The following is a 14,704-nucleotide window of genomic DNA, read 5'->3' on the forward strand; positions in this document are numbered from 1 at the left end:
GTAGTTTTATTTTATGGTTTAAAATTGCATATCTCATCAGATTGCTGGATTTGGTGGTTCGTCCTGTTCCTTCATGTTCTCCAGCACAGAATGATAGCTGGCAGTCACCATGCCTTCCTTCTACTTCATACATGGAATCCAGCTCACTGAAATCAAATGTACATGGTTCCAGCTCACAAAAAAAATTTTCGAGAGCTTCAGAGCTGAATTTACTGGAGACTCCTCTTGTGGTTAAGGTTGGTATTTAAAAAAAAAAACAGTAACAACCCACAAACCAAAATAAAAGCCTGTGAAATCTGAAATTTAACCACAAAATTTAACACAAACAGTATTGAATGCAAATTTTGAGTTTACACGCAGTTGTTGTTTATAAAGTGCCTTTGAAAAAAGCATGTCAGTAAGTCTTGGGTAGGGAGTTTTAAACTGGCAGTTAACTTCCAACTTAACTGCAATGTACATCCTGTCCAATAACTAATGAAATAGTTATTTTTATTACGGTGGAAAAGAAGTAAGTCAAAATTGTATTTTTCACTATACGTACTTACTTATGTGCTTTGTAGCATAACCATCTCATTAAGTGCTTCGTAGCTCTGTTTGACTTGCCCGCTTGGAAGCCGGAGTGTGTATGCTTCAATTTCTTAATCCAGTTAAGCAGCTGTGGTTATCTGCAGGGGTTTTTTTTTTGTTTTGTTTTTTGTTTTTCTGTGATTCTGGAATTTTAGGAGAATTGCAGAAGCTATAGGAAGTACTGGCATCAAGGTGACATCACAGACAAGAAGATGCTGAATTCTTGTTTCTTCAGGAAATTAGTTTGAAAGATAACATTCTACATCTACATTAAAAAAGAGGAAAGCAGCCTTTACCTTTAGTAAAAGAGAATATAGAGGTTATATTTTGTTCTCTGCTTTTACAGATTTAGTTTTAGTTGAGACTAATATTTTTAGCAAGTGAAGTCTTCCCCTGAGAGATAGAATTGATTTTACAATACCTTTTTTTTTTTTTTCATAGAGAGCTAAAGTTTTGGTGACATCATCTTCTGCTTCTGGTTTTGCTGGGTTCACTCCTCAGTCTATTCTCAGATCCAGCCTTCGCACCACACCCCTAGCAACTCCCTCAGCATCTCCAGGACGGTCTGTTACTCCTCCCCTACGAGCAAAGGAACCTAGAATATCTTTCAGGGAAGTGAACTCTAACGCAAAATGGACTGTTGAGGTAAGCTGGTGTCAGATTTTTTTTACAGCTAAAAGTTTTACAGACTTTCATATGAAAGAATTCTTTGTAGATAGATAAAAACTATTCCAAAATAGATTAAAAAATTTCCAAAATCCAAAATGAAAATTTGAATTGCAAATCATATTGGCATATTTGCGTTTAGTTTAAAAAAAAAAAAAAAAAAAAGATTATGCTAGATCTTCAAATACATGCCATTTCAGGAACATACTCGTAATAAATACTAATGGTCTTCAGAGCTTTTACTTCTGTTGTAGGAGCTGTGGTTGTTCCAGATTGCTAGTTTACCTTGTCATACCTCATCAAGTACTGGTTTGGGAAAAAAGTAACAAATACAGATGGAGCCAGTCATTCTTAACTGACAAATATTTTTTAAGCTTTGCAAATAAGGCACCTCTGAAAGCATGAGAAGTCATGAGCTGTGTTTACTTTTAGTCTGCTTTAGACTGTGTTTACTTAAATTATGTTAAGAATTGATTCCTGATGAAAAGAGCTTCATTGTTGTGTGTTCTTCAGCCCTGAAGTTCTCTTGGTTTGCACCAGGGCTGGTATTCTTGTAACTGTTGAGAGTTATTTGTCTAACAGCTGCTCCATTCTACTCTTCCCACTGTTTTATTGTGTTGGTTTGATTCCCTCATCTAACTCATCAGGCTGTTTCATAAGTAGTACCAAAATGAGGGGCAAGCGCTAGTATGGATGAGCTTTCCATACATACATTAACAAATTGTCTATTATCTTTAATTGTGCATTTGTAAATTATTGTTGTAAATAGCTACTCAGAACAAGAAGTTTGTCCTCCTTTATAATGTTTTATTAATAACAACAGCCAGATTAATTAGCTAGTTTCATGCTACAGGTGTGCTGCACTTCAACATATACTAGCAACATGTATGGGTTGGAAAGGCAAGCAGTAAAAAGGAAATATTGTGATGCAATTTCTGGGTAGTTTCCTCTTCTTGAAAACAAAGCAGTGAGACAATGAACAGGGTTGAGATGACATTAGAAGCAATAACTTACAAGACTAGTTTGTTTCAGTTCTCCAGAGTTGTGGAAACTCAATAAGCACAGTCAAAGGAACAGTCAGCTTTTACTCCTAACTTTGAGAGCTAAGACAGTGCCAGAGAGTGGGAAGTAATTTTGCTTAAGGTGACAGTTTTAAAACTTTTATTCATTGTTTCTTGCTTTGGCATAAAGCATATATGTATTAGTGATATAAGTTCTTTTTTTTCTTCTGTTTTTTCTTTCTTTTTTTAAAGGTAACAGAAGATGATAAAGCACAGTCTGGAGCTTCATCTGAGCATTGTGATGGATTGGTGGAGGACAACTGGTCTGGAAGTAGAGATAAAGCACCCCTATTTACTCTAAGCAATCCTGAGGTTGATCGTTCTGCAATGGAGGAATCTCAAGAAAGCATTCCTGGAGATGGTCTGGAGAAAATGGATGTCAGTAAAGAACATAGTAACGTCTCTGTGAAGTCAGACCAAACTACTTTGGAGTATCACGATGCAAAATCACCTAGTGACTTTGAAGATGATGTTATTTTTATAGCTGCTAAACCAGCTAGTTCTTTCACCGAAGAATCTGCTGATTTTCAAGAACCAGAAAAAGAGGACAATGAAATAGCTGAAGATAAACTTTCCCAGGTGGAACATACAGATTCATCAGAACTAGGAAAAGAAGCTGGTGTGTTTTATCATATAACTTCTTTCAAATGTCTTCACAAGGTTAAATTACTGATGAGTGCAAGACTTGATGCTGACGAGTGTTTAGAATGTATGTTGCTTGTGGCTGGCGTTTCTTGTGCGCTTGCTGCTAAAATGCAGTAGTGATTTATGGGTGTTAATGGGACAGAATCTGAAAACTTGGTCTTCTCGCTCTATTGTAGGGTTTTGTATATATTTATATGTATCTTTTTAACAGGAAGTTTAGTATTTAACTAGACAATGTAACTATGACTAGATTAATTTTTATCTCGTTATTTTTCATTTAAATTTTTTCCTTCTGAAAACAAGTCTGCAAGTGTCTGCTTTAATTACAGCTGTGTGTACTTAGTCTACTGGCACAAAAGCTTTTATAGCCTTTTCCAAATGTATTTCAGTTGGTCTACAGTATTAACATCTGTCCGGGTTGCTAAAGATGTGTTCATGCAAGCAGATCTGCTGGCAGGTTAGAAGGGGTGTAGCTTACCAGCACTGAATAATAACCTTGCAAAGGAGCCATCATTGCTGGAGTGTGATAGAAATACTCCCGTGTAGTTTCAGTACTGTGGAAGCCTTATTGGGGCAGTCTGCATAGCTCTTGTTTGCCTTGAGCTGGCAGATTATTACAGGTGTGTGTACTATCTGCTGATGTAACTGCTGGATATGAAGGAAGCAGGCAGTAGAAATGAGGAAAAAAAAGAAAAATACTGAAATTGAACCTGTCAAGGTAATAACAGTTGAGTAAGCATTTGAAATGACTTCAGCATTGCTGAAATAAGTATCCAAAGAGAAATAACAAAATGTAACCACCTAATTCTAAAAAGAAAAGATGTTTTCTGAAGTGTTTACTTATTAGGTCAGTAATATATTAGTTCATGATCAAAATACCAATGATCTTTTTGTTTTCTTGACATAAAATACACAGCAGACTGTTCTTGTTTTACTGGAAAGAATTTAGATCTGTGTGTTTGAACTCTTGGTAGCAGTATTCTGTTATACCACTATTGCGTAAAAGGCTCTCTTAAAATCACATGAACATTTTTGGAGTTATTGCTAAGTGAAACAGTAAAGTCATTCATCTGTTTGTTTTCCAGGATTTTTGGAAGAAACAACTCCTGAATGTCCTACCCTTCCCGAGGATGGTAAACTGGTGTTTAAAGCTGCTGAGGCTGTTACTTCTCAGACTTCAAGAGAAGAGTAAGTTGATAAAATGCATCATTGGTGCATGTAACTGCTGACTTTCCTTTTTCAGATTATGATGTTGGTATTGGCTCTTCCCTCTCTTCTTGTGTATAGCAGTCTTCTTATTCCTTTCTGTCTCTGTTTACATATAATTGGGCATGACCATAGCTCAGACTGACTGTCATTCTACTCAAATAGCTGCAGACCCCACAGTATTGTGATAAGTACTTGATTCAACAGGCCATGTAAACCTTTGCACACTTTGAGGATTACAGAGTAGGTATTGTGAACAAACTGTATGAAAACTGAGTGGCTGAAAAATAGCTCCTGTTATTCCTGTAACTTTCACAGGTTTATTTTGGGCTTTGAATTCTTTCTGGTACTATTTTGTACACTTGAGCATTCAAAATAAAATAAAATTAAAAAACAACAACAACAACAAAAAAAAACCAACCCAAAAGACTTTTGTTCAGTTTGTTCTAAATATTCAATATAGTAGTTGTGCTCTTTCTGCAGAGGACAGTGATGTAATTATTTAATACAGCTGTCTTATTATGGAACCAGCATTAGTTGGAAAGACTGCTAAGTAACTCCATTCGTTACATAAAATGAATCATAAATTGGATGTAGGTATGTTGGATGAGAAATGTCTAGTTTTTCTTTGCTCTGTTTTAAAACACTGAGGGAATATATTAATCCTTTTAAATGCCTGTTCTGAAGCTTTATAATGAATTTCTCTTTCTTATGTTTTTTTCTCCTGTTCATGAAGTGAAATAACCCACGAGGAGCCTAAAATGTCTTCTACACCAGAAGAAAAAGACACACTAGCTGTAACAAATCCACAGCTTTCAGAATCACCAGTGGCAGACAGTGAATGTACGTATAGTGTGTTAGAGATTTTTACATGAGCTGAGGTAGCTAAACTGAAAGTATATGTACGGTTCTAACATTATGTGTGTCTCAGACTGAAATATCATTAGGATTGTTACTGCTAATTTTAATTAACCTGTATGGACAAAAAACTCCTCAGAGAAAGTTCTTGTAGAAAATACATGGTCAGTCTTACTGATCTTGAGAAAACTGATAAAATATAGAATACTAGAAGGAGACCTTAAAGTTTCTTATGCACCCTTTGTACTTTATGTGCTTTGGGACCTGCTTTTTGAATTACTGTATTAAAACAATAATATATCTGCAGTATTCAGGCTGTCAGTGACTAGCTGTGAGTGTGCCTTTGGCCACTCTTTCTTCCTTTTTTTTTTCTATAGATTTGGCAGCTCATTTCCCCTTCTCAGTTTAATTTTCTTGTGGGACTGCTTTGTAGCTTTTGAAGAAATATTTTTCAATAGATTTGGACTATCCATGTTTTGGGTATGCTTAGGACAGTGGAGAAATCTATTGATCGTTCACATTCCCTCAGTTACTTTCTGTTGCTTAGATTCACATGATTTATTTAATGGTTAAGTTAAAATGACATCAATCTCTTTCAGCTGCGATGAGTGTCCTTGACAGTGAGGATGTGATCAGTACCCGTTCAGAAAATCACCCTGAAGAAAAGCTTGTTGATTTACCTGAAGAGTGTAACCTAGAAAATGAAGCTGAAGTAAACACTTCTTTTCCACAACAGGAAATACATAATTCTAACAATCTTCCTAAAACTGAAGAAATTAATGTAAGTGAATTATTGTCCTATTTTCTACAAAGCAGAAAACACTAATTTTAGGACAGTCATTTTTAAAACAATTGGAAGACGCGCAGGAACATCTCATCTTTTTTAGCTGGTTAACTCAAGTTAACTTCACTATGTAAGGGCAGACAGCATGTTTCTCAGGATTTGAGCTTTGAGAACTGTAGTAATTAAAAAAAAAAACAACAACAAACAAAAACCTTATCCCATTGATTGTTTGTTTGTTTTTTAATAAGCGTATGTTCATTTAATAAGCATATGTTCATTTGACTTGCCATAACTTAAATCAGCTGTGTCCAGTCTAAACCTGCAGGCTCCATGTGGCCCTGTACAGCTAGTAATGTGACCCCACAAGATCATGCACTGTTAACATTACTGTGCAATTGTTGTATTTTTCACGAGCTGACTGAGAATGGCTCAAGCACGGATAATGGAATGCTGTGGAAGGGAGGGCACAGTGCAGTGCTGGCTCTGCCTCTCGCACCCATGACACAGTAGAATCAAAACCCACACATGTTACATATTATGTGTACTCATGTTGCTTGGCACATAGAACACAGTGACTGCTGGTAATAATATTTCAGCCTACCTTGGAATGTGTGTGCCTGTGAAGACGTGATTTTTGCTATTAAGCAGATATGTATTTTATTATTAAAGTGGGGCTTGTGTTACTTCAAAAGTAGTTTAGGTTCACTGTGGAAGACATGGTAAGAGCAGTCATGCAGTGCTGAAAAAATTTATAACTTAAATTAGTTAAATATGCTTCAAGGTGAAAAGTTGTCTGTGCTACATTTGAAATGAATCTTGAATTATGTCAAGCTCAAGTAATGTCAAATAATTTTTTGCATTTTGATACATCAGCTGAACAGAGTCCTGTGAACAGGAAAGATATGCAACCTTACTTTCTATTTTGGTAAAGGAACTTGAGAATAGGTTTCAAGTTTTCTGAAAATACTGTTCAGGTTTTTTTTTCCTATGTTTATGATTCCGTTTTCAGTCAACATTAAAGATGTTATCTGCGAATTTTCAAATAAAACATACAGGGTTGCAGTAAGAAATTCAGCTCAAAGAAAAATGTGGTCATGTCTCTACTAGACTTTTGTAAGCATCTTGTCAGGGAGAAAATGTCCCTCTCTTCGCAATTGTGCCTTATTCATGTCATTACTTTTTGGCAGTATGTGGATTTCTGAGCTTCAAGGATGAAGTACAGGAAGAATAAAATTAGATCAAAAATCTCATGAGCACCTTGAGAGCTCACTAAAAATTGCAGCCACTTCCATCAAACTAGACAACTGATGCATTAGTTTCACAAAAATAAGGTCAAAGATCTCACTAGTTTTATGATAGGGTTGCCCTCTTTATGTTTTAATACAAAATATCAAAAATATTAAAAAAATATTTAAATAGCTTTGCTACTCATACACATTAACTATGTTATATATTTTATATGCTGCCCAAAACAATTCCTCTTGACTTAGTATGGCCAAGGCAAGCCAAAAGATTGGACCCACATGACTTAAATGTTTCTTGGTTACATTTCATTTTTCTCTTTATTTTTACGGTAGCAGGAAATGTTGGGGAGGTCAGTTTTTCAATCTTGGGTACCGTTTGCAAATGATCCAGGGTATCATTTACCAAAATGATGTGGGAACCTAATTAGTTTTCAGAATGATTTAGGTGCTTGTCATTTACTATATATATTTTTTTTTACTAGCATAAAATTCACAGTAATGAGTTAGTTTCATTGTCAGGGTATTCTCAGCTACTTAAAAAAATAAAAAAATAAAAATACGTGTTTTAAATATCTAATATTTAGTTAAACAGGAATTTTAAAAGATCATTATTTGATTGAAAATTAGACTAGAGGTGACAGTTGTCTCAGATTTTTCCTGCTCTCCTTAGTTCAACTGGGGCTGAATTATTTGGATTCATAGAATGTCTTCTATGTACCATACTGAATCTAGTGGTAATTTTCTTTAGGATTGTTCTCAGTATTCTCTTATATTTACTCTCAACATAAAAGCTTGAGTATTTCATATGGACCAAGAAGGAAGGAACTTTATAGAACAGGGAACTAAAGAAAATGGAATGGAGTTATTTAGAATGTGTATATTTTCACAGAATCCCCATGATTCCTTAAGGTGCAGTATCAAGTTTGCTGTGATATTTAACCAGTTTGACTGTGGGATGAGTTGTTATAAGCGTGTTATGATCTATATTTAAACCTTGGGGGCATAGTTGTATTTTACAGTTAGATGCAGAATGTGCTGGTTACTGCCAACTGAGCGTACAACTGCTCCATTTGTTTGTGAAGGGTGGCAAATTATTAGTCATAAACCAAAATATCAAAAATGGAGCATGTGATGGCCTGCACTGAATATTGTTTTCTCTGTTCCTCAAACATATGAACATCAGTAAAGATTACGTTGTGTTTCTAACTTTCAGTGGTTGATTTAAAAGGAAAAACAGTATTTTACTGTCCTTAGTTTCATCTAGCTCAGTTTGAAGGTAGTTTGGTAATTAATAATGCATTAACAGACTTTTCTTTAACTTTAGGTTCTTGAAGAAGTTGCAGTCAAGGCACAAACCTCAGAAGAATCACCTGAAATATCTCCATGTCGTGAACTACATCCATCAGGCAATCTTCAGTATAACTATGATACTATAGAGCAGCAGTTTGCATGTGATTTGCCTGATAATAAAGATGGTGATTGCTATGCTGTTGAAGGAGATGGAGAGCTTTTTATATCTCAGAGTAATTTTACTTTAGTGCTGGAAGGAGAAGAAGGTGAAGGAGAGATGGGTGACCTTGCTTTAGCAGATGCTTCTAAAGCAGCTGTTACAACAACAGATGAAAAACCTGTGAACAGTTTAGGAAATACTGAAAATGAAGAACATGTTACAAATTCAGTGTCTACTGTAACTAGTGACCAGGAGTCTCAAAATATTGCAGAGTCACTCCCATATGTGCCTGAACCCATTAAGGTGGCTATTGCTGAGAACTTGCTGGATGTAATCAAGGACACAAGAAGTAAAGAATTTACATCTGAAGTTGTGGAACAGTCTATTCATGAAAGCATAGGCAAAAAGGTAACTAGATTTCGGAAGTCAAAAACTCCTTTAACAGCTGTGCCAGCAGAAGCAGATGATGAAACCAGCATACATCAAGTAGAGTATGTTGTCACTCCTAGAACACGTGCGAGGAGACAGCTGACTAGAACTCTGATTATTCCATCAGCAGATGATGAGCGAATATTGAAGACGGACAAACCAGTTCTCTTTGGACTGTCTCCTAGAAGAAGTACCAGGCAAACAAAAGAAGCATCTGAGACTTCTAGTCTTGTGACAGTAGAAAATACTCAAGATGAGCGAATACCTGATACTCCTAGGAGAAGAGGTAGGAAGCCCAAACAGACCAACCTAGAAAAAGTAGAAAGCAGCCAATCTGATGGACAAACATTGTCCAGTAGTACACAGTCCATAGCTGTTACTCCAAGACGATCAAGGAGAGTAAAGGAAGCTGCATCTGAACTCTTGGAAGATGCTAATAAGGAAATGTCTCTTGCTGAAGGTACCGTTATTGCATCTACTACTTCCAGATGGACTAGAGGAGGAAAAAGCTTAGCAGGAGAACAAGAGACTGGACAGAGTAGCACTGACCATAGGATAAAAATGGCGGTTAGTCCCAGTAGAAGTGCAAGAAAATTAAAAAGCAGTACTTCACCACTTGCTAAAAATACTCTTATGGGTCAAGAGCTACAGCCTGCCGGTCAACTTCTTTTACCTGGGCCAACTAAAAGAGGCAGAAGAAGTAAAATGAGTTCTTCAGATGTTTCTGAAAATTCTGACCTTGATCTGTCAAAATCATCACTTCCTCAAACGGAAATGAAACTTCCTGTCACTCCCAGAAGAAGTGCTAGAAAGGCAGCACAGAATCTGTCCGCAGACATGGAATCAGTCTCTGCTCGGGAACACCCACCCTCAGGTGGGGAAGTGGAAATTCTTGATACTCCTAGGAGAAGAACAAGGAAAGTTGCACATACTAAACCAGAAAAAACAGATACTATTGAAAAAACACCTGAGCATCCAAATGAGCAGTCGACCACGCCCAGGACTACAATAAGGTCAGGGACTCGGGGCAGAAAGAGACGATTACCATCAATATTGGAGGAGAACACAAGGGAAGAAGTCTTTCCAGAAGAACCTGATGGCAGTCCTTTACTGCTTACAGACATAAACACAGCAGGATATGATGAGACATCAAGAACTGTAACAGATCCCGTTAGAAGAAACAGATCTCGTAAAACTAGGGTGCATCAGGAACTGTCTGTTGAGGAAAATGAATCCTTTTTTTTCTCTCCTCCTCTCACAAAGCTGACAAAGAAATTCAAGGGTAGGTGTAATACGTTCATGTGTAAAATACAGTGTATTGCTCGGTTGTAAACAACATACACCATACTTACAAGTACAGTTTTTAGTATTGTACGACTTGTAACTGTAAAAAAGGAAAAAAATTGGAAAGAGGAAAACAGTCTTTTTACCTGAACTCTGTACCTGGTTGGCTCATTGTGGTGGGAACAAGTGAGCTGAGGCTGACGTTTTTTGAACAGAGTGAAGTCTAATTTGAATTTCTTGTCATTAGCTTAATTTCTCTCATATAAGAAACTGGAGGATGTCAGTTAATGTTACTGCCATCCCTTTCCCCACAGTGGAGAAATAAAGAAGACATACTTCTAAATTATGTTCAATTTTTAAGTTAGAATGCGTGTATTTTGTAATGGACTAGACAACTGTTTAATTATGGGATTGTTGAAATTTGCTTTGCTAGTGAGTTCTTTATCATGGAATCCTTAGAGGGAGGGACTTCTAAAGGCCATCTGGTCTAACACCCGTCTAGTCCTGCAGTGAACAGGCAGACCTGCAGCTACATCAGGTTGCTTAGAACCTGGTCCAGCCTGGCCTTGAACGTCTACTGGAACAGGTCCTGTTCCTGTTCCTCACCACCCTCACTGGAGATTTTTTTCCTTATATCCAACCTGAATCTACTCTCTTTAAATTCAAAACCATTTCTTCTTGTCTTATCACCACAGACTCTGCTAAAGAGATTGTCCCCTTCCTTCTTGTAGCTCCCCTTTAGATACCAAAGGGTCACTGTCAGGTCACCTCAGAGCCTTCTCCTTTTATATTAGACTGCATGATCAAATTTTTTTTTTAATTGTTAGGTTCATAAACTCATGAAGTGATTTGTGTTGGAAGGGACCTCTAAGGTCATCTAGTTCCAACCCCCCTACTATAGGCAGGGGCACCCCTCTCCAGACCAGGTTGCTTAAAGCCCCATCCAGCCTGACCTTAAACATTTTCTGGGTGGTGATTCATTTATTCTTGTTTCACAATTCACTATAAAATAATGGATCCAAAGACACAGTTAATAGGGAAAAGTACATTGACAGTGAATGTAAACTTGATTGGGCCCATTATTTTAGGAAGCTATTGTACTGTTTGTTGATTTTCAGCTGTATTTTAACATCTCTTTCCCATATAGTGTACATTCATGTTAACAATTCATTGTCGTTTTAGCTGGAAAAGCAGACCAGCACTTGGAGGATTTAGACCCAGACCTGTCTTCTCAATTTGTCTTTTCACCTCCTCTTTTGAGGTCAAGGAGGAAAAGTGTATCTAGTACTCCACAAAAGGTGGAAGAACCGGTGAGTAAAAACTGTAGTGTCACATCTTATACTTTTACTCCATATCTCTTTCAAATTACTCTTCTCATGCCTTGCTTTTTCCTCAGAAACAATTGGGATGCTCTGAAAGTAATGCCTCCTACTTACTGCCATGGAAACTACAACAGATTGAAATAGCGTTATTGTTTTGTTTGTTGGAGCAAATTCACAGCTACATCGTTTGTTATCATAGTCACCACTGTTAGCTATGCATTACTGCCAGCAATGAATAAGAGCCTATGTGCCACCCACTGCTTCACTGTGCTCATACCCACTCTTAGGTCTCCAGAAACATTCAACAAGCTTCGATGAATGTCACTGGGTGCCATTTTTCCCACATGGAGGAATTCAGTGACACACATTCACTTCATACATTCTTCCATGTCAAGATGCCATTCTGCCAGACTGTCTCTTTGCTGCTATCTGTCACATGGCAAGAAAATGGAATGGAATATTGGTGGGAACGCTCCTGTTGTACTGACATGCCATTAACAGCTGTCTCTGATGTAGTGGGCCAGCATAATAAAACAGGAAACATTACTTTTGGAGCAGCCCCTGTGTACCTAAAGAGAGACATTTAATAAGCTAAACAAGTTTGCTGTTATATGAAAACTAGCTACAAAAATTGATTTTCTATCTGTGTTGGTTAAGAGCTAATAACTTAGCTTTAACAGAGGGCAGAGTGACTTTATTTAAACTTAGCCGGTGTGTTACTTGTTAATTTCTGAATTTTAGGAAGATACAATAATTTGAGGTGGAAAGTTTATGTTTTTCAGAGATGCAGAGCCTTTATAAATTATAACTTTATTATGACCTCAAATAAACCTTCATTAGTATTCTTTAGAAGTGTAAGAATGCATACATGTTAAAAACATTCTTGTTGCTTTAATGCAGGCGCTTCCAACTACAGAAGAGGAGGATATCAAATCCATAGAATCTGTGGGGAAACAAAAATTGAAGAGAGGTAGACCTGCGGGGTCAAAAGTGAAGAAAGCAAGCAGGTATGTAATTCTTTTTTGAACGCTTACTTTCATTATGGTTGTGATTCATCTGTTAGCCCCCTAACTTCATCTACCCCATTTGGCTGTGTAGATCTACCCTCACTTTAAGAGCCAGTCCAACTTGCTGTCCTGATAGGCACATTTTTCCCCACTTAATGATTTTGTGTTCCAGTGGTAATAGAAGAAGAGAGGGATAGACAGTGGTAAAAAGTTATTTGTGTGATTACTCAGTGGTATCCTCATATGATTTAACAGAGGGTTGTTAGTTAGGGTACTGTGGTTAACCTGTGGTTTGATTTGATGACCTTTGAGGTCTTTTCCAACCTGGGTAATTGTATGATTGTTTGTCATCTTATTCCATTTTAAAAGCCATACCTGTAAGGTCTTTAGTTCCTCATACAAGTAAGGGAGGGGTCAGGTAGTGAATAAAGAGAACGTCTTGGTTCTGGACCTGTTTTTTTGCTTTCTTCTGGAAACAGTTTATCTGAAGATGCTTTACCACTTAAAAGCCTGCAAAATCTTTAAAATCGCTTAAGAGTAACAACTGAGATTTCATGAAGCAGTCTGGTAAGGAATAGAAGCAAGAGTGAGCTTTTTAATGTACTACTTCTGCTTTAATCCTATCTACAAGGTAGTCCGCATAGTAATTTATTGGTATTTATTTTGTAATTCCACTTTTCTCTACTTAATATTGTTGGTTATTAATTCGACTCCTCTTGCTTTTGCAGATCCTCAAGAAAAGAAGTTTCTTGGTCACCTCCACCAGTGGAAATAAAGTTCATTTCTCCTTTTGGAACTCCAGTGGATGAAATGAATAGTAAACAGAAAGAAACCGCAGATGCGACAGAGAAGACTGTGCGAAAGAACAAAAAAAGACTGTCTAATCTTCCAAAGCCAGTTGTGCGCCGGAAGATGCTGTAACTGTTTTTTAAGTTTGTAATGTACACCACTGTTTGTAAAGTCATCAAAATTGTGTGGATTAGTTAAAAGAAAAATTAATCATCTAATTTGGAAGAGATAATTTATATAAATTATTGTAAAATTTCATAAACAAATGGTCTTCAATAAGTAACTCCATATGGAGTATGATTTCCTCAGTCAATGCAGTTTTCTATTTTATATTAAGACTTCATACGTTTATATAATATGTAAATACAACCTATTTTAGGAATGTTAAATAAAAATGTATACTTCACAATATGCTTACTGTCTGATAGCTTTTTGAGGGAATAGTGGGTTAAATAGCCTGTATTGTTCAGACATTTTAATGTTGGTTTACAAGAGTTGGTGATGCTCAAAAGTGAGGCCAAAAGTTTTTAAAAGTTTGTTTAGAACTACTGTACCAAGGAAACATTTGCAACGTGGTAGTTGAAATTTTATAGATGGTGTTTGACCTTCTTGAACAAATGATTGGGTTCCCAAATACAAAATGTTAATTCTTTAATGTTCACGGTTAAGTTGTACTGTGTTGAAGTCAAAATGTAAACAATTGTATTTTACGCTGTGCAATATTTTTTTTGTATTTGTCTTAAAGTTTGGGAAAGCTGCTCTTTCGTTTATAAAACCAGATCACATCTCAGATGTTTTGCTATTTTTTACAATTTGTTGTCAGCAAAAACAAACTGTTTAGAAGAGTTGATGCTTACAATAGCGTATCAAATTTAGAGGGATATTGCCCACACAATTTTGGCTTGAATTCCAAAATGTTTTCATAAGACTAATACAAAAGCAACTATACTTGAAATAGTTACTGTCTAAACATTTTGCAGTATTTGAAGCCTGAATATCACAATGCTGAAGGTACAAAAATGTACAGAAATCGCAAGCTGTATTTTTTGAATAATGATCTCATGATCAACCTACAGAGAAAATGTCCCTATGAGGTTTCAGTTTGTAAGAGTAGATGAAAAGGACTATTCTTTTAAAAGGAGACATGGAAGTACTATTTTGATGTGCAGTCTTTTAGACAACGGATTATTTTTTATGTATGTTAATTTATATATGGATGCAACTTTGAAGACTACAAAATGGTGGAACCTGACATTAAACTTTTCGATTAGTAAAAGCTACTACAGTTACTTTAAGAAATAATTTATTGGTTAACTAACACCTTGTACATAATGAATGAATGTATTAATAACAGACTAAGCGTGTAAAAGAAATTTCTTTCGGGGCCATGAC

At 36.4% G+C, this 14,704-nt stretch overlaps 1 protein-coding gene across 7 annotated transcripts in view; it reads left to right on the plus strand.

The window, feature by feature from the left end:
- The window catches only part of AHCTF1 (AT-hook containing transcription factor 1), a 51,827-nt gene extending 37,160 nt beyond the window's left edge, over nt 1-14,667 (plus strand). For 6 of the 7 annotated variants that reach the window (XM_015857587.3, XM_085543306.1, XM_085543307.1 and 3 more), the window contains exons 27-36: nt 41-236; nt 1,009-1,212; nt 2,487-2,913; nt 4,025-4,127; nt 4,882-4,988; nt 5,603-5,784; nt 8,356-10,192; nt 11,377-11,504; nt 12,417-12,523; nt 13,252-14,667. In XM_015857587.3, the coding sequence (XP_015713073.2) occupies nt 41-236; nt 1,009-1,212; nt 2,487-2,913; nt 4,025-4,127; nt 4,882-4,988; nt 5,603-5,784; nt 8,356-10,192; nt 11,377-11,504; nt 12,417-12,523; nt 13,252-13,444 (3,484 nt within the window). In that variant the 3' untranslated portion in view covers nt 13,445-14,667. Of the gene's footprint in view, nt 1-40; nt 237-1,008; nt 1,213-2,486; nt 3,004-4,024; nt 4,128-4,881; nt 4,989-5,602; nt 5,785-8,355; nt 10,193-11,376; nt 11,505-12,416; nt 12,524-13,251 lie in introns of those variants that run through there. The other variant, XR_014944714.1, reaches the window with a different exon arrangement.
- Nucleotides 14,668-14,704: the final 37 nt, after the last annotated feature.

This window comes from Coturnix japonica, chromosome 3 (assembly GCF_054131305.1).
Source record: "Coturnix japonica strain WE chromosome 3, WE-NBRP24, whole genome shotgun sequence".
NCBI lineage: Eukaryota > Metazoa > Chordata > Aves > Galliformes > Phasianidae > Coturnix > Coturnix japonica.